This window comes from Pelodiscus sinensis, chromosome 2 (assembly GCF_049634645.1).
Source record: "Pelodiscus sinensis isolate JC-2024 chromosome 2, ASM4963464v1, whole genome shotgun sequence".
Classification (NCBI taxonomy): domain Eukaryota; kingdom Metazoa; phylum Chordata; order Testudines; family Trionychidae; genus Pelodiscus; species Pelodiscus sinensis.
In genome coordinates, this window is record NC_134712.1 from 140,372,184 (window position 1) to 140,397,530 (window position 25,347).

Consider the following 25,347-nt stretch of genomic DNA (forward strand, 5'->3'; position numbering starts at 1 on the left):
GTGTGTGTGGAAGAGGGGAAAAGTATAAATATTTCTGATTTAAAAACATTTGTTTGCAGTGATGCTCCTGATTTATTGACATTTCCGCAACTTTTTCTAGTATGAATGCGTCACCCTAGCATTTCTTTCAATTACTAGCACATGCAAGAGCTCACATTCTAAAACGGGAACATATTTCTTTTGTAATGCAAAACGCCACCACTAATTTTTACTTCTGAAACAGACAATTTATTGGAGTGAACATACGTTTTTAAACATATTTGTCAAGTTAACTTTGTGCAATCGTGTAAACTTGGTATAAGTGCCGTTTGTGAAGTATATGATAACAATGAAATCAGAAGGAAAAAATCGGAGAAGTCTTTCGAACTAATATTGGCATGCCTTAAATTAAATATCTGAATTTAAATTTCTCGTTTGTAAACTTTTGGATGTAAACTTTTAAGTACGCCTACACTATAGTACGTGCTTTTAGACATGGAGTTCAGTTATTTTCACGACATTGATCCCTTAAAGTCGCAACCAACAGAAATTCTTCAAAACAGCAATGAATAAAGTCTGCCCGTTTAACTAAGCAAACCGCACTTTAAATCTTTATCTTTGTTTTTTAAAAAAATTATATTTAAATTTAAATTCTTCCAAATCTTTTTTTCCCCCAGTGTATCCAACTCTTCAGTTGTTAGAAAGTTTTTCCCCCCCACTGGGGTGCTGTTAGGAACAAAACATTTTGCTTCCTGCTTTAGGAAATGCAAGAAATTCTTTATTTGAGTCCTGGTGGGTTAAATTTGACAGTTGGCCTTTGAGCACGTTAGTACCGTTCCCAATTGAGCGCCCCAAGGATCCCGTTTCCAGAATGGCGCCTTTGGTGGTAGCCCAGGAAACTGTTGTGTTGCTCAAAGCTTGGTTCAAAGTACTGTGTCGGAATATGGGGTCGTGAAACACCCCGTCCACCCAGTTCCTGAGATTGGTGACTGGGGAATCCTGATGTCTGTCAATGACACTAACAGGAGCCGACACTGCAGCGGAGGAGGAGACCCCTTGGCGTTTCAGCATGCAGGAAGGGTACTCAGTCTGGTTTAGAGAAGTGGCAGTGTGAGCCAGGGACCAAATCCTAGGCTTTGTCTCCAATATTTGCTGCCCCTGCTGAAAACACATTTTGGACTCACAGCTTCTCTGCCTTACACTGATCAAGTCTTGCTCACATTCGTCCACCACGTTCTTGAGACAGTTTTTAGCCCTCTCCAGGTCTTCCTCAATGGTGGCCGCCGCGATGGGCATCTTTAAAGAAGGCTCCTTGCAATGATCAGTGGCACAGGTCTCGGCTGTCCTTATCTGGGTGCTCTCCAGGTGCTGGAAGGGCTGTTTCAATTCGCATTCGGAGCTCTCCGACTCAATGGGGTCAAAGTCATCCAGATCACTCAGTTCCAGCTCTTTTTCTGCTTTGCCGGTGGCCTCTGCAGGAATGGGGAAACAGCAAAACATAGGCAATAAATCGCATTACAGTGCTCCTTTAAAGCAATACCACCTCTAACGATCCAGAGTAAGGGTTGAAAGGGCGTTACTTATTAAGAATACAAATGAGCAGAATCTAACTGCAGCCCTGCATGCATGTGTCTAGGCTATGTACCGTTCATGAGCATAGCCTACCCAGCCATGCAACAACGCTCTTGTTAGACACAGTCTACAGGGGGACGGGTTTGGCTACTCTAGAATTCTGCGTGGTCATTGTAAATGTATGTTTAATAAGATACCATCGTTTTTCTCGGTCTTCATATTGTCTTCCTGCGACTCTTCCTCCTCTTCCTCTTCGTAGGGTCTCTTTTCATCCGAGCACTTGTTCCTCGGAGGCCAGGTCATCTTGTTCTCCTTCTTGAGCCTCCTCCTGGCGTTGGCGAACCAGGTGGAGACCTGGGTGAGGGTCATCTTGGTGATGATGGCCAGCATGATCTTCTCGCCCTTGGTGGGGTAGGGGTTCTTCCGGTGCTCCTGCAGCCAGGCCTTCAGGGTGCTGGTGGTTTCACGAGTAGCGTTTTTTCTTCGGGTGCCTCCATCCATGGTGCCATATCTGTAGTTCACAAAACATAAATGACATCATAGGTAGATCCTAACGAAGAAGCAGAGAGGTGGGCTTTGGGCACCTGATCCAAAGCCCACTGAAGCCAAAGGAAAGACAGGTGGGTTTTGCACTAAGTATTATGAGAGAGTATTAGCGGTACCTTCTTCTAGCAATAATCATTTAGTATGGGAGGAATAGTGTACCAACACTCGAGAGGACGTCAAAGGCTGTTTGTTAGTAACGATTTCCGCCCAACCCTTCAGTGGGGAAAAAAGCAGCAATACCATTTTAAAATGAGAAACACTGGGCACGAGACATGGTTTGATTCACGTGTACAGTAACCTTTGAAGAATAAATAGAACAGGAAATGTCTATTTTTAATCAAGTAAATTGTAAAGTCCATTTTAACAACTTGTGTGACAGTAACAGCTTAGAAACGCAGACACACACAGAGAAAAGTTCTGCTCTCCAGCTGTTTGAGAAATCCTGCTCAAATCAAATATATTTAAGTGACCCCGGGGTGTAACTGTTAACAGAAATGTATTTCCTTCTTATTCCTTTTATTAGTAAGCTCTCCTACCCTTTTGTGCCTGAAATTGTAAAAACGGGACGCAGAAGACACTGGACTGCACCTGAATATTTAATGCACATCAGCCAGGAAAGGTCACCGTCACCCAGTGGGCTTAAAAGGTTGAGATGGTTTAAGTGGTTTTACGCTGTTTTAAAACTAATAAACGGACCGAAGATAAAAGGGCCGTTCAGTTTAGCACAATGTAGAAAAAGCTAATTAATATACACAGTGGCTAGCGGGAAGTATAGCTCCCTGCAAAGTAAAGGACCACGTGTTGGCATGGCAGACCAACTTGCTGAAACATATACTTAGAAACAGCTTCTATAAAAGATTAGGAGAGAGTAAAGTTTTTGAGGTGTGTGTGTGTGTGTGTGTGTGTGTGTGTGTGTGTGTGTGTGTGTGTGTGTGTGTGTGTAAAAACTTCCTAACTGTCAAGGCAGTTAAGCACTGGAATAAATCGCCTAAGCAGGTTGTGGAATTTCCATCACTAGAAATATTTAAAAGCAGGTTAGACAGGCATCTGTCAGGGATGAACTAGTTGGTGCTTGGTCCTGGCGTGAGGGTAGGGGACTGGACTTGATGACCTCTTAAGGACCCTTTCAATTCTACTATTCTGTGATTCTGTTTGGGAGAGTGCTGGACCAGACTGAATTACATGTGGGAAAGGGAGGGCGTGGTGTATTTGATACATCGTTTGCTAAAGTCAGAGGTGAGTGCAGAGTTATTGCTTTGCCTCTCTGCGATACTGCTCAGGGCTGACCAACACACATTTGTGGGTGGTTAGCCAGCCCCCCTCCCGCCATCTCCCCCCCCCCACACGTTTAATTTAGAGTCTTAACAGTGTTACCTTTGAGAATAAAGCTTTGGCTTTCACCGCACCGTTTGAGCAACGTCAGGTAGAGGACACGTGCGAGTTTTGTCAAAGAAGAAATATAGGCTTCCATTTTGCCTAATTATGTATTTATCTGTGTTAGGTCTTGTGTTACCTTGGCTCATAACCCCTTGTTAAACGGACAGAAATATTCGCTGTTTAAAATGTCCCCAGCTGATGAAAAAGCAAACCCCACACTTTGTGACGTCTGGGTAGTTGTTTGTTTCTTACCTGTCATATTGATACTGACTGAGTGTGTGATCGTACGGATAGTAGGCAGCCGCCTGGGTAATGCCCGCATGCGCAGATCCAGCCCCATCCTTCGCGTCGAAACTGTTCTGTAACACAAAATCCAGTGTGTCCTTTTGCCAGTTCCCACCCCCATCCCCGCCACCCCGCCTCTTTCCTTGGAAGTAGTTAAGGGAAGTGAATTGACTTGTTACATGTAAAGCAAAATGTGAAACAAGTGTTGCCATAGAATATATATTGCTTCCCCCAGCTGTGTTTGGTTCCAAAACAATTGCCTGCTATTTGACTACACAATAATGAAGCGGTATCCCTTCCTATTAACAAGTATTCTCCTATCCGAAATATCTAACAAAATGCATAGTTCTCGTCTCTGCAAAACCGAGAGCACATTGCACTTCGTAAAACAATTCTAGCAACGGCCAACAAGCGTTTAAACGTTCAGTGGCATCTTAGCTGTTCCCAACTAACTCCTTTCAGTAATCTGAAAAACAATATGCAAAGGAAATGAAAGACAAATGGCAACTTTACTTCCGTGGTCTTACAGCAAGCTAGGTTTTGGCTACAGGAAAGACAGTTGGTTCCTTTGAAGAATCTGAAACCTCTAGACTTTCAGCAGCCACCGAAATCAATACACACATTAACCCACGCTATAATGATGCCAAAGAAAAACCTCATTCCAAGGTATATCGATTGTTCTGCGCCCTGTGTATATGCAACTTTGAACTACCAGCCTAGCTATAGCTTTCATTCTAGTGTCGTTCATCAGATCCCCAAAACTGGCCTTTCACGGTAGTATCATGTAACTGTTCTCATATTTTAGCACTAGACAGAGTTTTTAAAAAGGCAGAGCTATGCGTCGGCTGCATAAAATAGGCTGACGTGAAGAACTACCTGTACTGAGGGTCTTTAGTAGAACTACTTAAAGTGGTCCTGAAAACATGACTGAGTGAAGATAACAATCTAAACAGAGCAGCACGTGAATTTGAGTCTTAGAGAACAGTTCCAATTCAGAAGGAAGGAGAGAGCGCAGATTTCCTCTAGGGAGGACACGCCAGCCAAGAAGCGAGAAGATACATTTATCTCCCATGCTGGGATTTGTTTTACTAATGAGTGATAAAGAAGATGCTAGGATTGCTTACCAAAGAATAGAAGGCAGAAGCTTCGGTACCATAGGTAACGTAGTTTCCATAGCCCTGGGTACTGGTGTAAGGATTTCCATAGACTCCTAAGGCAGCTGCAGAATTCAGCTCATGTCTGGCTGTGGCTAATAGCCTGCTTTCGTATACAGGACAATAGACTGGGGTCTGAGTCGAGGCTGCAGCGCCTGAATCTGTCAGAGTCCTGCCACTAGACTCACAGCAAGTTGTCAGGGAATTGGTGGACATCAGGAACTAAGGGGAAAGAGGAAAACTTTTTCTTTAAAAAAAACTGCTGCTAAATTTTGACATTTATTTCCGTTAAGGTTTCGGGAAATGTACAGACTACCTATTTTATCAGTGAAAAAGGAAGACAAAACTCGAGGCATTTAAAGCAAATCAATGGAAGGGGGCGGCTGATTCAGGTTTTCGGGCTGCTTATCAAAAATGCTTTAAAAAGAAACTTTCATAATGGGTTGCACAAAGTGTTGACATCATTTGTCTCCACTTGCAGCACAATGCTCCCCATCTGCGTTTTTAAACCTTTTTTTCCTAATTCACTCATGCATATGTATTTTGACTGCAGATTTGTAACAGCCCTACATACATCTATTCTTAACCTCCTGGTTTCAGATCTCCCATTATGTTTCTACAATAGAGAATTCAGCAAATTCCTTTTTAAGTGTGTAAATAGTAAACCTCATCCGGACGATACAATATTATTCCTGGAGGGTCTCCGTCCTCTCTCTTCTTTCCTATCGCCTCCCCTGCCCCTCCATTCTCCCCATAACATCCTAAATACTGTATGCTCCTTTCATTTTACAAATATGCATACAAGATATAACTTAAATATCTTTCAAACAGACCGAGTGCTTAACCAATTTCACGCTTTCACGTACTGTAAAGGATCGCTGCAGCTTTTAGCACTGAACTGTAGAAATCAATAATGACTGAAATTCAATCAATTAACGTTTGCGGACAATAGAGTCTTACCTGGGGTGCAGAAGAGTAAGGGTATCCAAACTGAGGGTATGACATGGTACGGAGGCTCCTGGTTATCTAGAAACAAGGAGAGACGTCTGATCTGCACGCTATTGCAGCCTTGCTCTGCTCTATTGTACCAATTGATTGGTAACCACAGGTTCCTAGATGCTTATAGGACGAAGCAGAATACCACATTTAATTTAACTACGTGAATCTTAAAAAAACTTTTTTTAACTGAAAAAGATGGACGATTAATGTAGTATTTTTTTCTACAGCTACAAACTAGAAGCAATTTCTATATGTGGCGCAGAGGCTGACTCACATGGAGGCAGAAATAAACATTTTGCACGGAAAAAAGGAAGAAGAAGAAGAAGAAGAAGAAGAAAAGAAAAGTAGTGCAAACAGGCAACTCAGATGCACGTTTTTTAACAGCAGAGACTCTGACGTCACATAAAGTTTAACATTCATATTGAGTTTGTGTTCAGAACACAGAAGACAGTTTTTACACATATACTGAATCAAAGTTTGGGGAGCACTGAGACATTAGGTTCTTAAGTTCACTGTGTTTTAATATGGTTTTGTAGGAAGATCTGAAGAAGCAATATTACACCAACTAAGATTTTTCCCCTTAGTCACTGAAGAATGGTAAACCCTTTTAATTAGAAATTAATTAACGAGCAGCTGCTTCTTCCCAGTTCGCCGTAATAATTAGTCTCAATTACAAACGAGACATATGAAGAGACACACGAGTGAGTCTTCATTTAAGATTTAATCAACAGTTAAAATTAGCGCTGACAATAAACCACATGGCGAGCAGTTTTGTTTTCTTTGCACCCTTCTGTCCAGATGTGCGGCTACATTTTAAACCACTTATACATAAATATACGTCCCAGGAAATGTCTGAAGACATTGGATGTTCACCTCGAAAAGAGTTTGCTCGCAATCTCAATATTGCAATGTTCTGAGCGAAGTCGTGGTAGGGCCCCATCCTGCCTGGATCGTGCCCTACAGTGAATGAGGTAGGACGAGAATGCAGGATGGAATTCAAACCAGGAGAGGCTGTGTGTTTGGCTGGGGAATCTATCAAAGACCAGTCTGCCGCTCTAGGTTTCAGGCGTTATTTCACGTGTATCGCCAGCATCTCTTACCCGCTATTCTGGGCAAACTTACACTCTTAGCTCTGTGGGCATCCCTCAACTCTGCCCTTTGGGATGAGTTATTAAAACAGCTTTCTTCAGTTCCTTGGCCTCTGAAGCCTAGCCTGCGCCCTTCAGAGGAGGCTGACCTAGGAGGTAGAAGCTTTATTGAGTGCGTAGACATGGCAGATCTAACAATTTTACTAATCCAGGGCCTTAATCCTGTCCCCACTGAAGTCAATGGTAAAACTCCCATTGATTTCAACGGGATCCTTCGTTATTTTCAAGCGCCTTTATTTCCTTCTTCTCAATCGCTCCCTAACTAGGGGACTAGCGATCTGGAGCAGAAAGAGTCCGTTTCCACATAGGACGTGTTTTCAATCGCTCTGCGGGGCCAGATCCCGCAGTTGTTTCCCTCCTCTCCCCCCCCCCGAGATTACACTCCCCTTTGCTGCAGTTGGGGTTGTGTTTGAGTGGGGAGTAAAGGCCCAATTCCACGTGGGGCCGAGACGCCGCGACTCCTGCTGATTTCGGTAGGGACTGGGTGGGGCACCCAGGATAGCAGAGCAGGAGCTGGTGCTGAGCGCAAAGGCCAAGCGCACAGCCATTCCCTCCCCCCCCGCTCTTGCTGACCCCCTGCTGGGGAAACTCCCGGGCTGGAGACTTGCTTAGATTCTCCGCAGTGACCCAGGCTACTCAGCCCACCCTTTTTTGGGGAGGGGGGGGGACGGCGTGGCAAAGAGTTAACGTGGCTTCGGGAGTCCCCTGGGCTCTGCTCCCTAAGGAAGGGCCCCTCTGCCGTGGCGGAGGGGTGCCAGCCAGTTACAGGGAGCACACACTTGCGAACACGAGGGCTCCAAAGAGCCACGCGCTCCCAGGGGAACGTGGCACCCGCGCGCCTTTCGGAGGCACCGGCGGGCAGCTCGTGGCGCGGGAGCCGCGGCCGCAGGGGCGTGCAGACTGGGTGTGCAGACTTGCTCGGAGAGATTCCTGGGTTCAGACATGTGAATAGCCCCAGGGTCACACTCTAATTAATGATGATGTTCTCTTCTTCTCCCCAGCTGGAAGACTGCCTCCCAGAAACGAATCTGCCCCCTCTGACAGCTCGATTGAGGGTGATTGATGACTATCTGGAGACCACAGTACACATAATATAATATCTGCTGCGTAATTGCTTTAATTTACAGATGAAAATACTAGTTCTAGGATTGGGTTAGACTATAACAAGCGGTGTCCTGCGGCATCTTAAAGAGTTCCCAAACAACAAATAGATACCGTACATGCAAATTATTCAGTCTGTAGCCGGGAGAAATGCGTAAAGAACAGGAGTCAAATGACACTAATAATTGTTTTTGAATTCCGTATTGATTTCTTGGGAGAGTGTTTATTCCTTTCTCACCTGCAATGCTAATATCACCTTCTTTAAGTGAATAATAATAAACTAGCCCTTGGAGCTTAGGTTACAGTGAAACTCTTACTTATTCTTTCCAGCTGCTCAGTCTATCTAGAACACAATGCTACTTTTAGTTTTATTATTATTATTATTATTACAGGTAACACATCTCTAACCTTATGGAGGATTTAGTGAAAAAATAATTGAGAAAAATCCACCAGTTATAAAAATGATCTTCCTTATGAGATTTGCACTGCCTTTTGCTTACTTGAACACCGGAATGTTATGCACTGGGGCTGGAGAGGAAAATAGCTGCCCTTATCTCAAGAGTGGCTCAGTGCAAAGCGCTGTAATTAGCTGATAGAGCTGGAGAACTGTTCTGAGAAGCTGTACTGTACAGTTGCACAATCTTACAGTTTTTCCAACCATAGTTTTTTTGCGGCATGTCCTGTCTTTTTATTTTGATATTACTGCAGACAACAACTCAACAGGGACACCCACAGCATAACAGGATTGATATTTTAGATGAGTCGATTAATCTTTACAAGACCAGATTCAGAATGTATATTCCCTGTCTGCTTATATATATCTACAAATGGCTTTCACTACGCTGCACCGGGCAAATCCACTGATATCCGCTTGTTTTTGCGCGGAAGGTTCCCTTATTAATCATTGTAATAATTTGTCATTTGTCTTTTCCAGTCTGCCTGTTACATTACTTTACCCTAACTCAGCCCTAGACTTGTACCAATTGGTATTCCCAAGAAAACTGTCATTAAAAACTTGTAATAATTTACATCAGAACACGGACAGTTTATAAAAGCTGGCATTACCTTGTCACAAAGAGTTGCTGTTTTGTCACTTACACTCTACAAAGAATGGTTCTTTGTTGATGAGAAACTCAGCGAAGTTAAATTTCAGCATGAATTCCTAGTGCCAGAGCACAAACATGCAGTAAGTCCTGCAATGATTTAAACTCTTTGTGGCTCTTGCACATGAGCAAGATAACCCTGTTCAAATCCAAGTAAAGACGATTAATGCTGTGGGCTATATCCTTAAGCATTTGGAAAATGCAAGCATTTTGTATGTAATAACCCAAGTTGTCTTGCCAAGCCCCTTTCCCGTAAAAAATAGTTAACAGCACTTGAGCCAAATACCCAACCCGAGCTGTTTCCAAAGCTAAAGAAAACAAAACCTCAAAATCAACAGGAAATGCAGCAGGTTCCCAACATAAAAAAGTACAGACGCAAACACATCTTTGAGGCCAAAGCTTAATGAAGCATGCCCTGCAGGGTTACAAACTGGTTGGTTTTTCTCCGTCTCCGAGACACTGGAGGAAATGTTCAGGCAAGTTTTATTATGGAAACATTAAACAAGAAGGAAACATCGTGATACGTGGTGAACAGGCCACAGCAGGTAAAACAGGGAAACTCTTCTAGGGCTACGGCTTTGATGGACGTCTTCAGGGACGCGATCTGGCTGCGGTTAGGTACAGCTTCACTGGAGAGAAGCTCATTCCCTCCCTGCTTTGGAGGGGTCAATGCCTCGCCAGCAAATATCTGGGAGCGGTGATACAGGCTTATGGGCTAACTAGGCGTTAGTAAGACTGTTCAGTCGCCTGCGCTTTGTTTTCAAGGGAAAGCTTAGAACCACCTTGGCACTGTCTGGCCAAGGGCGTGAACCTCTACGTGTTGCTCATTTGGGATCTGAGATGGCACCTAAGGCAGCCTGCAACGTTTTCAAGCGATTTAGCTCCTCATAAAGTCCGTCCTGAATTCACAGACTTTGTACAAAGTGTAATTACAGCCTGTCTCGAGGGGCAGTGAGTTTTCCGTGCCACTTTGTACATATGTGTCTAGAAGCCTTTCCTATGATCTGTGATTTCTCGAATTATCATCACACACACAATGATTGCCTAAAAGGGGACCTCTGCTATTCCTTTACCCGGGTAACAACTACCTGTACAATCAGTTGTTTAAACGTAGCCACTTGGACACTCTTTAGTGACAGTCTTGTATCCCCTCGACAACCTAGACAGCAAGGAGGCCTCCCATTCTCCTATTAGTCTTTGTATGTATTAACTTTTAACACTTAGGAACTCGAGCCAAGATACACACACGCACGTTTTCAGCATCCAGGAGCAGCTGCGATGGACCACAGGCGCTCGCTGACCTGCACAATAGCACCGCTCTGCTCTGTCAAGGCGCAAAGACTACAGCTAATACAGTCTATTTCATTAGCAAAGAGAGCAGCACCCACGGGTGTTTCTTTTCCAATTCCAAAGTGCCGCCGGTTCCTAGACACCCAAACGCTCCCTCCTTCTCCCCTCCCTCGGAGCTGTCGGCAAGGAACAGCATTACAGGACTTCAATATGCAGATAAAACTTTCTTGCTGCGCGATCAAATCCCAACCCTTCCAAAGTCCGACCGAAAATCCAGAAAGTTAAACTCAGTCCCCTACCTTACCGTACGGTGATCATCGTATCCACACCCCCTGCCCAAGAAATAGCATACAGATTTGTACTCTAAAGACTGCACAAAGTCAAATGATTTATCACAGGTAGTTTCTCTTCTCCCAGCAGTTCCTTTGCAGCTGGCTGGCTGGTGAAGCAGGCTCTGAGGGGGAAAAGAAGAAGAAGAAGAAGAAGAAAAAAAGCCCTCTCATCAAAACAAGCGGAAGGTTTCTTTACCTGAGATCACGCCAGGCTTCGACTAAAATCTTCTAGCGAGAGCTTTTCCATGGCAGGGGATCTCGCCTCTTGTCTGTACTGCCTCACTTTGCGGAGAGCTATAGAGAACTAATGTAGACATTTCTCAGTGTATAATACCTGACTGGAGTGGAATAGTGCTTTCAGTCCCTAGGCGCCACAATCACTTCACTAACCCCCTGTACTAGAGTGACGTTCAAGTGAATAGCTTCACTGATCACACTCTTTCCTACTGATTAACACTTTCCAACACGGCCAGGCACTCGAGTTGCAACTTTTCCTTTGAAAACGGAGTGCAGGCGCCCCTCGGTTCCTAGGGCTAGACAAGCTGCTGATGGCGAGGGGGACACCGTAATTCAGAGCAGGTTAGTGCAACTAGCGCTGCCATGCCCGGCGTTGTCCTTGTGGCAAACAATAATTGCATTGACTCGGAAGGGACGCGGATGTCCTCCATGTAACCTAATGAGCTGCAGGTTGTACACGCGGGAAGGCGACCATCTACCAGGGGGTTGATGAACTGCGCGCACATCCGAACTCGAGTTGGGCTGCACGAGCGGAGCTAAACTTGCAGCCAGCTCGCTGTCCTTTGCCTTCCTCTCTTTTGAGGAGGTGGGCTTAATGGCTGTCGTTACCCGTGCAAGTAGGGAAAGTGTGCCTAGCGGACCTCTCCAGCCCCTGGCCTGATGGTTGTCCCTAATGGCTTGGTCTAGGGACTGTGCACTGCAGCAGTCCCCCAGCTGCCCTGGGGCGGTGAAAACCTCCTTCCTTCTGCTCCTCTGGCCAGTTCCTTCTCCTCTGGCCAGTTTGGAGCCCCAAAGGGAAGCTACTGGTCAGAGGCAACACATTACAGTTCTGTAATGTCCTGCGGTGCCCTTCACTAGGTGATCCCCCTCGGCAGCCTTTTATTAGGGGCCCGATCCCGTCTCCCATTGAAATCAATGGCAAAACTCCCACTGATTGATTTCATGGGAAGCAGGGGCTGAGCAGTGAGGAGAGCAATAGCCGTGGAAAGGCAAATCACCACCCAGAAGATTCAGATAGGAACGCTATCTGCTCGCCTGGGGTGTGCCTAGGCTTGCGCCTCAAACTGTAGTCTGCTGCAGCGGTGAGTAACAACACACTGGGATTCTAAGTAGCCCATTGGGGTGTCCATTAAAGTCGAGGTTCCTTCGACTGTGAACTTGCTACACACAAGCAAGGCCGGGGTACTGCCAGTGGTCACCTGGGCTCATGATGTTAAAATAACATGCAGGCTAGAGACTTTTTACCGCAAGCTGGGGTGATTAGCGAGGCGCAGCAAAAATCTGTCAGGTGCCTGCAGGGCCATCCCAAGGAAACTTGGCTGGTCTACATTGCAACTCTGCTGTGTCATACTGTACCTGAAGTTTCCCATCACAGCCGCATCTTCTTTTCTTGGTTGTTCCACAGTGTAAGACCAACTCAAGACTGCCAGAAAGATGTTTGTCTGGGGGGAGGGGATCAGTGTCATTTGTGTTTAAATATATAAGCTGTAGTAGATGTCTCAAGAGGGCAGAAGAGAAGAAAAGGGCTCTAGCCTTTAGAGAATATATCCACGTGTAGCATGTCGAATGATCTGTGATTGGGGGGCGGTAGGGATGGGAATGGGAGGCTGAAAAAGAGGAAGAAAGCCCCATTTTTAATCTAACATTTCACATAATTGCAAAAACTGAACACTAGCGTTAATATGCAACTCTGCGTATAAGTGTTTTGGTTTTTTGGCCAGAACTATTTAATGACAGTACCATGTACCTACCTTTACAAAGTTCACACACATCACACAGCGCGGGGATGCAGTAGCATGTTCAGTTTGACAAAGGCTATAGTAGGGTTTTTTCGGGTTATTTTTTGTGTCGAAGGCAAATCAACCCCCCAAATAAAGGGGAAAAACACACTTTCCTCATCTGCTCCTAATGGATGTTTGGAAACACTAAGCCAATCATGGAGCGACACTGCCTTTTAAAACAAGCAACGCAGCCACAGCAGCATAGCTCCGGAGTTGCCCTCCCAGTGTTAGCTTAATTTCCAGAGAATATCATGTAAATATCTGATTTCAGCAAACATTCAAGCATAGCCAGGGGTATTGCTCGCATTCCTACCATTAACCCGAAGAATCTAGCCAAGTTCTTGTGTCTAGCACATAAACCACATACATTCCAGGAGAGAGGCACTTTCCCATTCTCGTTCCCACCATTCAGTGGAATGTGAGCAATACCTTTCTCATGTTAAATGAATGGTTTGGCTCCGCTCTAATTCCACGAGAGGACGTAGCTGCATATGCTAGCCGAGCACAGACCCTTCCTTTGGCTTCCCGCTTCGATAGCGTCCCTGTAGTAGGTGCTACGTTTTAATTTGATCTCCGTATGGAAGCAAGGTTTGATATAGAAGATTGATCAGAACTTAATCGTTCCAGGTATTATTTATTTTGCCAGTAGTTATGACTACTTGCCTCCCGAGTGATATGAAAAGCGACAGGCAGGGAGTGAACCCAGTCGGAGCCCAAAAGACTGAGAAGCGACAGACAAAAGTTTTATTCCAGGTGATAAAGTCATTGCCTGGAGCCTACGTTTGTGTCCAGGAGCTTCTCGATTTCCTTCTCCACTTTCTCATTGCACTCTCCTGCCTTCTAAAAGTTTAGCACTTTATCCGTAGAGCCTACCTCTACAAATAGCTCTCAAAGAAAAGCAATCTGTTTCAATATTTTATAAAGACGATGCGGTGGAATATTCAATTATGTAAGCCCTAAGTGAGAAAATGTTCTTCAGATAATATGGCATCCCTCCCCTCTCCTTCCAGGCAGATCCTGATCCTTTTGGACTGGACTGAGGTGGAATTCATATTGTTGCCTGAATTAATAAATTTAAAAGGCAAGGGGAAAGCTTATGTTCCATTTGCCCCTCTCCCCCAGCAACAATATACAGAAAATGTTGTGGGATACCTCCTCTGACCATAAAAAGTTCTTCAGGCTCAGTGCTCTGAAGGAAGGTAATTTCCCCCTCAAGATAACTACTAATATGACATAGCTGCAAGTTCCTTCCCAGATCTAAATGTGATGATTTGGAGCTGAACCTTGATTAGCAACGGTCAGGTTGGCTTGAGTGGGAATTTTGCTTGCACAAGGCCTACAGGAATGGCTCCTTCTGCATTTCTCTGCATGCTTACAAGCACTTTTCCTGCCAGGATCAACCAAGGAGGAGAGATAATCACTCCCTTCCAGCACCCACATCCATGGGGTTGTTTTCCACACCATCATTCTTCTGTGGATATTTCATTGCCTGTGTGTTGACAAAAGCAGCTGGAATAGAAATTGACAAAATACTTCAGTTTCTCTCAGGCTGGGGTACCTGCTGCTTTGTCTCCTTCTCTGCTTGCCTGTTGGTATGACAATCAGGGGCAGCTGGTAATTTCAAAACAAGAACAAATTAAAATTAATAATTATTAATTGTATCTTAGATTAATATACATTTATTTCAGGGGGATCAAAATAATAGATCTTTCAATATCTCAGGGATGGTAGAAGTGGGTGAGTACTTGGTAAAAGTGTGTGAGGGCCAAAATTTTTTATGTAGTTACATATTCACACATGACTGAATACACCCTTCTCTGGGGGGAGGGATATAGTTGTCACTTTCTGACAGCGCACAACACTGCCGCCTAACCCATTTGGACAGAAGGGAAAGCAGAATACTGTGTGAAACTGAACTTGCACCGGGAATTTCTGTAAACAGGGTATAATGACTGGAGTGGGAATTTGATGAGGACATGCAAGATTTGTCTGCTCTGGGGACATTTGCCACCTGTGTATCTACCAATATAGTTGCCCAAGTGCAAACCTTTAGTATAGATATGATGCACAGGTTGTCATTTGTGACTTCCTTATCTTTCCTCGCCAACTGTTGTTACCGTCTTGCTGCACTGGGCAAAATAGTACAAGGAATGTTTTCTAGTGATATGCACTGGAGCAATTGCATGGGTAAAGCTCAACTAATGGCGCAATCCCAGATTAGAGAAGGCCAGACACTGGATTCTGGGATTATTTAATTACCAAAAAGTTGGTTAAAACTTTATTTTTACATTTCATTAGAAAATCATCATCTCCAACAGCACCAGGCATAGAGTGAAGAACACCTTCCTGACCTGCCAAAGCCAATTCCTGAAGCAGTGCCCTGCATTTTCCCTTAAGGCATGCCTCTCATGAGAGCTGATAAGATAAAGGTTAGTGCCTTACATTTTTCTGCCTTTACTTTATAGAACACTGAGTCACATATAGACAAGGGCCAAAACCATACCAGGCTCAGAGCTCATGCACAGTATGAGGAACCCCCCCGAAAAACTAAGTTGAACCTTTACCTAGTCAGGAAACAAATGAAATTGTTTAAATAGGTAGGATATTTGCAGAGTCAAACCAGATCATCTGGGGGTATATTAAGATGGTGAAATAAGCAGTCTGATTTTTACTGTAACTGCTTTTAGTTCCCCTGTGGTTTTGATACACAGTTTTGTGCTCATCTCAAAATAGCAAAGTTGATCTTAATGTGCAAAAGGGACATTTCTTTTTCTTTCCTCACAGTAAGCTGATGATGTGATGTTCCTAATACCGAAATACATTAGAAAACCTTTAGGGGGTTCTGTGAAAAAAAAGGAAAGGCTATTAATCTGAACAGTGACTTCAGTGTACATATTTACATATGCAGTGTTTATCTAGTAGTGAGCCACATTAGCCAAAATCTATAAAACCACACTTGTGTACAAAGTTGTATGGAAAATATGTAAAACAAGGATTTTTAATTACTGGCAGGTCATTCAGAAGATTTTATATTTCACAAAGACATGTTTAAAAATAATTTGATTTATTCAAAGGATAATTCTTTTCTAAAGTCTATGATAGGCTGCTTTATTTGCGTAGCCATGGTATTTAGAAGATCTTTATTTCGTAGTAAAGATCATAATTATTAGAATTAGATAGTTCATTAAGGGCTTTCATGCTATATTTGATGTATGAGTGGGTGGAGGGAATTATTATCAGGTAGGAAAATAACATCATTCTACATGCTTAAAAATCCAGTAATCACAACACTGACTGATGAAGATGGGCAGGGAAAGAACTCAGCCTCATTCTCAAGCTACTGAGAGCTCCACAGAACCAGGATCATTGACTGTGCTGGGAGTTTTGCCTCAGTGAGGAGTGACAGCCATGTCCTACAAACCTTACTCATGAGAGTAGTCCTACTGACATGGAGCCCTAAGTAAGGATACAGGAATAAGGTCTTTGCTCTCTAGGGGAACATCCAATAAAACTAGAGGGAAAGGGGACTAAAAGCGTGATCCTATAAATCTTTCCTTGTGAGAGTAGTTCCATTGACTACGGTGCTATTCACTGTAAAGACTTTTCACGCAAGGGTGTTTTCAGGACAGAATCAATTGCCTTGTAAAACAGTGATACAATTAAAGGAACAATTATATTTTTGAATTAGACGACTTTTCAATAGGATGAACAATTTCTGCGAAATTATTCTAATTATCTATTTTAATTCTTCTTGAGAGCTCTCAGTCATTGCTTCAGAGGAATAATATGTCGAACTGCAATTAGTTTATGAGGCTGATTATAACTACAGAAAAACAATCTGGGAAGTCAGGAATAATTTACCAGGAAATTCATTATTTAATTGTTTAACGTAGACATTTAATTATGGTTGCATATAATTATTATGCAAATATCACTGCGATCACTTTAAGAGGTTATTTATAAAAGCGTACCTAAACTCTGAAGCAGTCTGAAAAGAATCCCCCCCTCTTTTTTTTTTGCTTTGCTTCACAAGTCTCTCAAGTACACTATATGTTTTAACTTAAACCAAAGTATAGCCAAGGGCAGCTGGAGTTCCAACAGTGACCAGTGTAATACTCAGTGCTTTTAATTACTGTAGCAATAAATCACACAGGAATGTCCTCCAGGAACTAAATGATTTTCTAAAAACATTTGAGAATATTTTTTGAAATTCAATTAATTGAAGGCACCAGATAAAAGGTACACATTCTTAATGGCTATAAAGGCACCCTAAGGGATGAAACTGAGCTCCAAGCTTAACTTCAAAGTGTGACCGAAATACTTACTGTATTACTTTAAAAGTATTCAGATCAATGAATCAGTTAAGATTACTTATACATTTACCAACCTTTTCATTTTCTGTTTGAGTATGATAGAAAGAATTGCTCTCGTTTCCCATGGTACAAAAAAAAAGCTGTTGAGACCTGTAAAAGAAATTGTAATTAAAGCCAGCCTTCAGTCAAAACTGGTATTATGAATTTTTAGTTGACACAAGATAAAGGCCAGCAAGACATAAAAGTGGCTTGAAAAAATGAACAATTTACATATTTGATACAAAAAAATCAGGTTTGTGTAAATATTTCAGGCTCTGGGGTTAAATCCTGGCCTTATTGAAGCCAATGGAATTGTTGCTATTAACTTCAATAGAGACAGGATTTCACACTTCGTAGTTTGCTTTCAACCAAATTCTGACTTGCAACCAAATTCTGTTTTGTTTACTCATGAGAATGGCCATGTGAGTTTCCATAATGATTTGGTCATGCAAGGTGCTGAACAGCTCCTGAAGGCAATGGATACCGTCCGTTGCCATGGTAGTAGTTTGATGGTATATGCATGGTAATGATCAGCACCTGGCAGAATTGGGTCCTAAGTAATTAAAGCATGCAGGATTGGGCTCACTGTTCATAAAATATAAGAGTTTATGGGGAAAAAAAGAGCTGAAAACTGAGAAGTGGTGCATATAGGAACGGTAAAGCACTGTAGTATACTTAGGTAAAACGTGATAACCCCAGCCAATTTTTAATAGATTAGTGAATTCTGATCAGTTCTCATTTTCCCTTTGTATTCTTCTATTTTAACTATGTTTCCACTTACACAAATATCTGCATTACATGAAACTGGGTGCTAGTTTTATAGGCATTAGGGTTTTTTTATTGTTTCAGGTGATAAAGTCCAATACAGGCAGTCCCCGGGTTACGTACAAGATAGGGACTGTAGGTTTGTTCTTAAGTTGAATCTGTATGTAAGTCGGAACTGGCGTCCAGATTCAGACACTGCTGAAACTGACCGCCAGTTCTGACTTACATACAGAATCAACTTAAGAACCCCAGGCGTCCCCAAGTCAGCTGCTGCTGAAACTGATCAGCAGCTGATTCCAGGAAGCCCGGGGCAGAGCAACTCTGCCTGGGGCTTCCTGTAGTCAGCGCTGGTCAGTTTCAGCAGAAGCTGACTTGGGGACGCCTGGGGCAGAGCAGCTGGGGTGCTACTGGACCAACCCAGCAGCACCCCATCTGCTCTGCCCCAGACGTCCTGATTCAGCCGCTGCTGAAACTGACCAGCAGCGGCTGAACCAGGACCTGGGGCAGAGCAGCTGGGGTGCTGCCGGGTTGGTCCAGTAGTGCCCACGGGCGCTGCAGGACCAATCGGCAGCGCCCCAGCTGCTCTGCCCCAGAGTCCAAAACAAAAGCCTGGTCTGCTGGGGGGGGGGAGCACACTAGCTGCGCCCCCCCCCCCCCCAGCAGACCAGGGACACGGGGAGCAGAGCCGCAGCGGCAGCGGCAGCGGGGTGCCGCGCCTCTGAGGCTTTGCTCTGGCAAAGCCTCAGAGGCGAGGGACCCCGCCACGGCTGCGGCTTCAGTCCGGGTGCCTGTGGTCTGCTGGGGACCGTCCCCAGCAGACCACAGGCACTGGGTCTCAAGGGGCAGCAGCAGCGGTTCCCGCGCTTCTGAGGCTTTGCTCTGGCAAAGCCTCAGAAGCGCGGGAACCCGCCCGGTGCCCCTGGTCTGCTGGAGACGGTCTCCAGCAGACCAGGGGCACCGGAGCAGCTTACGAACGGGGCTTTCTCGCCCCGACTTCCGGGGCGAGAAAGCTCCGTTCGTAAGTGCGGATCCGACATAAGTCGGATCCGCGTAAGTCGGGGACTGCCTGTATCTAACAATATGAAAAAAATTATGTATTGTTAATACCAGTTCACAGAAGAAAAATAATTAAAGATGAGTTATTTAGAAGGAAATTGAGAAATAGCTGAACTGGAAATATGTGCACATGCATACATATACACAAAAACATTAAAAAAGATGCAAAATAGAGGAATAGGTATCCATTGCAGATGACAGAGTTAAATTCAGAAATCAAAACCGCAAAAATGTTGTAGAAATAAGTTAATCTCCTTCTCTCATATCATTCAAAAGAACGGACATAAAAAATTCCTTGAGCTATCTAGTATTCTTGCACACATTTTGTAATCTTGCACCCTAAATACACACCACATAGGTGAAGTGTAAATGTGGGGGTCAGTGAACATTGGGAACACTCACATTGGATTACAATTGCAGAATCACCTGTGCCAAGGAGTTCTGTGTGGTCTAGTCTGCAGATTCACATACTATTTAATAAACATTTCAGGAGTTTGTTTAACATTCACTACAGTAAATAAATAATAGCACTAGGCATTGTCAAAGTAGTTTAGACTTCACAAGTTAAGTTTTGCTGTTCTTGTCATGAAACTTTATCAAAGACTACAAATTGTAGCAAAGATTTTGATGAATTATTGTAGATGGTCTAATATCTATAAGACCCAGAAAAGACTGTGACCTCAACTCAGATTAGGGCCAGTTCTACATACATAGAAAGCTAGAATAGCACAGTTAATTCCCGTTCATGCTACCTATCACTCCAAAGACAGTGTTCAGTAAATCTAAAAAAAATCTTCTTTTTATTAAGAATGTTGAAATAAGAAGATCTTTTCTCTGGAGCAATTAGCTTGAGAACCTCAGCAGGGCTAAGAAGCTATTAGGTCTAACAAAGGAATACATAGATTTAGGATTAGGTTACACCTCAACAAAGTTCTGAGAAGCTGTTGAATATTCCTAAACTTTTTCTTTTTACTATCCTTTTTTTTCAGACTGATAAAAAATCTGATTTAAAATGATTCAGTTTTTAGCTGTGATAAAATGGTTGAATTGCTGCCCTGTAGAAGAAATGTAGTATAAAACAAGCTAGCTTATTGTACTGAGATTAAAGCTGGGTGAGCCTGGGAAATTTTGTCTGGGAAACAAGATCATTTAGAAGAAAATTAAGACTATCAACTTTTAATTTTAGCTAAGGTGTGCTCAGTGAAGAAAAATACTTGAAAGAAGAATTGTAGGGCTCACAAAAATCAATTTAATCAGCATATTAAATATACACACATCTGTAATACTGTGATATGTTTTATTAGCATAATATACTGCAACTCCTCTTCTAAGAGTCCAATGTCACATCAGATATAATTGCAGGTCCTGGGACTCAGGTTACAGGATCCTTCACCCTCTTTGAAGGAAGAGATTTTCTTCCAACGAAAGAGACTTTGATTTCATGTCTCTAGTGCTCTCCAAAGAGAAAACTACTAGAGATCAAGGAACATAGGCCAAAATTCTAAATGAGCACAGTACTCATAAGCAATCAATTCTGCCTAAAAATTAACTATAGAGCTGCCCATGCAGGCATCCGAAGCTCCCAAACCTGTTATTGTGCCCATGTCAGATGAACTTTGAGGAGGAACTAAGGCAGAATTACATGTCACCTACTTTTCTTGGAAATAAGAAGACTTTAGCTCTGAGTTCAGGTCTGGTAGGAACCGCGGACCCCACAGATTCAATGTCAACACTACTGGAATTGAGGTTGACATAGTAGCATAGGTATTGATCATTTTTGGGAAAAAATCATAGTTGAAACAATCTAATAGATTCTATTGGGGAGCAGGGGTATCCGCCCCTGTTGGGGAGTAATTCATTTCTAGTGTTCTTGACTTCCTGTCATTTGCCCAAGAAAATGTAGATTTTGTTTGTTGTAAATTGAATGGTAATTTTCTTTAGAAATTCCTTTTGGGATTTAAAAGTTTTATATGAACCCAAGAAAAAAAATTAAATTGTAATGGCCTTAATTGCAATGGCTCAGAACCTTGCACTCCTGCTACTTGAATTCAATTAGTGATTCTAATTGTTGAGATCTGGCAACTATTGTAAAATGTCCGAGAAAGCTGAAGCAAGATGGAATTTTGTCTGCCTCCCCAAAGTGCAAAAGACTTTTGTTCAAGCAAGCAACAACATTTTCTGCCTGCACACCACACCCAAATGTGGATTACAGGGTGAGGTGATTTTAAAATACCAACTGGAGAAACTTGACAAAGATGTAACTTTATTAAGTAGGAATTTGTCAGACAAAGATTAGAAGAGGTGGTGGAAATAACATTAAACAAACAATCAATTAAACAAACATACAATAAATAAATAAATATATTTAAACAAGCGTAGAACAGAGCCAGAACACTCACTTGCTACTCCCAGGCTTTCCCATACTAGTACACAGATTATCTGCAAAGATGTCACCCCTGAATTTTATCAATGGTCATTTGTTAGTTTTGTTAGTTTATCTTCTATTTTTCTTTGTAACAAAAGTCTGTGCTAGCATGAGGGTGCTTTTCATTAAATTTGCAATAGTGTAGATCAAGGCTACTCAACATGTGGCCCGTGGGCCATATATGGCCCACAGCCCGTTTGTTTGTGGCCCACAGTGTGGTTTGGGTTTACGCAAGGCTCAACATGCAGCCTCCAGGTGGGATCCTTTGAACATGGCCTCCATTGGGAATATACTCCACATTAGTCAATATAATGGTCTTCTATTGATAAGCGTTTTAGTAGTTAAATTCCTGGACTGTCATTGTTCATTAAAAGTGTTATCATGTAGGGCATGTCTAGGCTACAGGGATTTTTTGAAAAAAAGTGGCCTTTTTTAGAAAAATATTTACCTGAATCTAGACTGCCACCACGTTCTGTCGACAGTAAATCAAAAGAATGTGGTGGTTTTGTGGACCACAGAAAACCACGTTTTACGAGGAAAAATTCCTTTTTTCGAAAGTGCTGTTTCTACAAAAGGTGCTGTGTAATGCAAACTGTGCTTTTCCAAAAGAGAGCATCCAGACTGCCTGGGTGCTCTCTTTCAAAAAAGAGGCTTGCTTTTTCTAAAGTACTTATTGTAGTCTAGATGCTCTTTTTTGAAAGAGGCTTTTTCGAAAGCATGTTTCGAAACAGCTTCTTTCGAAAAAGACCTGTGGTCTAGACGTAGCCATGGGTGGAAATCGGATAAATATTGCATTTTATTATTATCAGCAGAACTGACTTAAATGGGGCCTGTATGTTGTGTAGTCTTGCCTCAATCTTTGTATTCATGCCCGTCAGTGTGAAATAAACTATTTGCATATATTTGCATATATATTTGCATGTATATGCAACTACACTTAAGTTGCGCCCCTCAGTACGTGCTGTGAGTATCATTGTGGACCCTGGGACTTCCAAAGTTGAATAGCAGTGGCGTAGATTCTACATAGTGGCTGTGTCTAGATTGGCGTGATTTTCCGGAAATGCTTTTAATGGAAAAGTTTTCTGTTAAAAGCATTTTCGGAACAGAGCATCTAGATTGGCACGGACGCTTTTCCGCAAAAAAGCCCCGATCGCCATTTTCGCGATCGGGGCTTTTTTGCGGAAAACAAATCTGAGCTGTCTACACTGGCCCTTTGCACAAAAGCTTTGCGCAAAAGGGACTTTTGCCTGAATGGGAGCAGAATAGTATTTCTGCAAGAAGCACTGATTTCTTACAGTAGGAAGTCAGTGCTTTTGTGGAAATTCAAGCAGTCAGTGTAGACAGCTGGCAAGTTTTTCCGGAAAAGCAGCCGATTTTCTGGAAAAACTGGCCAGTCTAGACACAGCCAGTCTTTTTATTTTTGTTTCCTCTATTATGTTTTAACCTTGTAAATAGTATAAAATAAATGCTATGAGAAACGTTTGCAAAACTGGGTGCTTAAAAATATGTTTCCACGTGTGTATTTGTACATCTAAAAACAATTGTTTTAGGTATCTAAGTAATGATTTAGGTGATTAACTTTAGGGTTAGCATGAATTTTATAAAAAAATTGGACCTTTCTATGGATAATGAAAATATCCACAGTAACCCCCCTTCTGCTCAAAATCTAGGAGGGGACATAAACCTTCATGGTTCAGGGCATAGGGCAGCTTTTGGCTGAGGGGATTTGGAATATATTGTATAATTATCTATTGTGGAGGTTGTCATAGTTTCAGGGTGAATGTACGTGCATCCCCCCTCGCTGGTCCCTCAAGGGTGCACAACTGAGATTTCCAAATTTCTGCCATCCCCTCTCCCAGGGGACCACCAGTGTTTTTATCTCTGCCGGGTGCATGGGATTTTAAGGCTACACTGCTCCTTGCCTTACATTGGGATATGTATAGGAAGCCAGTCTGCTTAAAGCCCTGTGCATTGCCCTGTCTCTGAAGGCTATGAACAGTATATTGTTGGTACTTACAAGTCACCACTCAGCTTTTTCTAAGCAAGGACTTTTATACTTAAGATAAAAGCATTACAGAGGAAACATATACAAACAATGCAAGTTCCTATACACATGCAAAAAGTTTATGAAACTCTCATTCATAGGGGGCCCTAGTAGGCCAAAGTCTTTCCAACCTTTCTTCAAGGGCTGGGGCCTCCTTGAACATAAGATCCCATCCATTTGCTAGATCAGAAAGAAGTCCCTGAGCCACTCTCAACAGATTTTTTTTTAATATCAAAAGCCCTTTCTTTGTCTGTTGGTTTCTGGATTTTTTTTTTTTGAAACAGCATATGTTATCTCCCCAGGAGACGGCACCTTTCTAGAGGAATTTTCAAGCTGTGTGATTTCCTTTAATTACCCCCTAATGTTTTTAGTTGCTGGTGGAGCTGTGCAAACTAGCTGCATGGAATTCTGGGCTCTCAGTGATATATAGGCCATTCACACACTTGATTCAATGTAGTCCCCAAAGATATTACATGCAGTTGCAGAGGTTCTGCACCTTCCACTGAATCAGCTGGTACTGCCCACTATTCAAGCTAGGATACTTGACTAAATGGATTCAGTTCAAATCCAGAATAGCAGTTCACATGTTCCTACCCAGGAGTGGAAAGTTTGGTCTATATTTATACTATTTTTTGACTGCATAGTGTAGCCAAAGTGTTCACACATTAATTACTGGCATGTTCTTAAAGCTCCTCCAGTAGGGGCAGATTTGCTAGTTCTCATTGGTCAGAACAAACAGGAGACCATGATGGCTGCTGTTAGTCAGTGTGGAGGGAGTTGACCTTTTGGCTCTGGAGTTTCTTCAGGGGCCTTTGGGTGAAGCTATATAGCACTAACCCTGGGCTCTGGTACTAGTTTAAGCCTAAGCCCCTCCTGTTATCCACACTGACATCAGCCTTCCTCATGCCAGAAATCCCTTTGGGCTGGGACTGCAAATCCTACTGGGGCAGTATTGGAGTGATGAGTAGTAGCACACGGTATCGATAAACATATCTTGCACATTCATCCACTCCAGTCCAGTTGCAACCTGTGTGTATAAAATGCACCAGAAAGGGAAAGGAGAGCAGAAGGACAATGGATGTCCAGAAAAAATTGGCCCAGCCAATTAGCAACATGGACCTTTCTCTGTTTGGGCACTGAGTTTGGTCACTGTGTTGTAGGTTTGCATGGCAGCTGGTCTGCCTAGCTGATTCTTACATTGGTCTGTAAATACAGATGTAAAATGAAGTGTGGAATTTGCACAGAAGGCAGCCAATTGTTTTATATATATTGTTAAAAGAGGAACAGACTTTCATGAATGTTATATGCCCTTTCTTAAGGCTGCAATTTTTCATGGAGGTCACAGAAGTTACATATTCAGTGACTTTCCATGACCGCTACGACTTTGGCAGCTTCACTGGCTAGTATGGCTGACTCCAAGGCTGCCCTGGGAACATCCAAGTAGCTGCTGGTGTGGCTGGCCCCAGGAGCAGCCTCGGAGCCAGCTACACATGCTGTTGCTGGAGCAGCCCTGGGCCTAGCCACTCAGGTTATCCCTGGGGCCAGCCATACTGGCTGCTGCTGGGCATTCCCCAAGGCTAGCTAGCTAGAGCCACCAAAACAGCAGTCAGTGTGGCAAGTCCTAGAATGTTCCAGACAGTGCAGCTGGCCCCAGTGAGCACCTGAGCATCAGTCCCAGAAGGGACACGAAGATCACCTAAGTAACAATGGCCCAGTGCGCAATTGGAAGAAGTAGTGGGGTTACTGGGGGCAGAGAGCTCCCCTCATCGGATCAGGTGTCACCAGAGCAGCAGGGGCCCAT

At 43.1% G+C, this 25,347-nt stretch overlaps 1 protein-coding gene and 1 long non-coding RNA gene across 13 annotated transcripts in view; one reads left to right on the forward strand and one right to left on the reverse strand.

The window, feature by feature from the left end:
• Nucleotides 1-505: 505 nt before the first annotated feature.
• IRX4 (iroquois homeobox 4) lies at nt 506-12,603 on the reverse strand. 11 transcript variants are annotated; one of them, XM_075921524.1, is made up of 8 exons: nt 12,480-12,603; nt 11,083-11,190; nt 7,035-7,149; nt 5,874-5,939; nt 4,884-5,135; nt 3,727-3,833; nt 1,749-2,062; nt 506-1,451 (listed from the first exon to the last, which is right to left on the reverse strand). In XM_075921524.1, exons 4-8 carry the CDS (start codon nt 5,916-5,918, stop codon nt 709-711), a joined length of 1,461 nt encoding a protein of 486 aa, XP_075777639.1. In that variant the 5' UTR covers nt 5,919-5,939; nt 7,035-7,149; nt 11,083-11,190; nt 12,480-12,603; the 3' UTR covers nt 506-708. The 11 variants fall into 11 exon arrangements, with proteins under 11 accessions (XP_075777639.1, XP_014436097.2, XP_014436095.2 ...); XM_014580611.2 differs by having other exon boundaries at nt 7,013-7,149; XM_014580609.3 differs by lacking the exon at nt 7,035-7,149 and having other exon boundaries at nt 5,874-6,032.
• LOC102450602 (uncharacterized) overlaps nt 11,001-25,347 on the forward strand; it is a 108,828-nt gene continuing 94,481 nt past the window's right edge. For both annotated transcript variants that reach the window (XR_003086926.2, XR_012901817.1), the window contains exons 1-2: nt 11,001-11,465; nt 15,203-15,333. This is a non-coding gene — a long non-coding RNA (uncharacterized LOC102450602). The remainder of the gene's footprint in view (nt 11,466-15,202; nt 15,334-25,347) is intronic.

What these genes read in the sequence shown, in the direction of transcription:
- IRX4 (XM_075921521.1), bottom strand. Translation starts at nt 7,184, where the DNA reads ATGTCTACGCACTCAATAAAGCTTCTACCTCCTAGGTCAGCCTCCTCT. An exon ending in CTTACTCTTCTGCACCCCAG is followed by an intron (nt 5,136 to 5,873) that starts GTAAGACTCTAT and finishes CTTTCCCCTTAG; the next exon opens with TTCCTGATGTCCACCAATTC. An exon ending in CTTCTGCCTTCTATTCTTTG is followed by an intron (nt 3,834 to 4,883) that starts GTAAGCAATCCT and finishes TTTGTGTTACAG; the next exon opens with AACAGTTTCGACGCGAAGGA.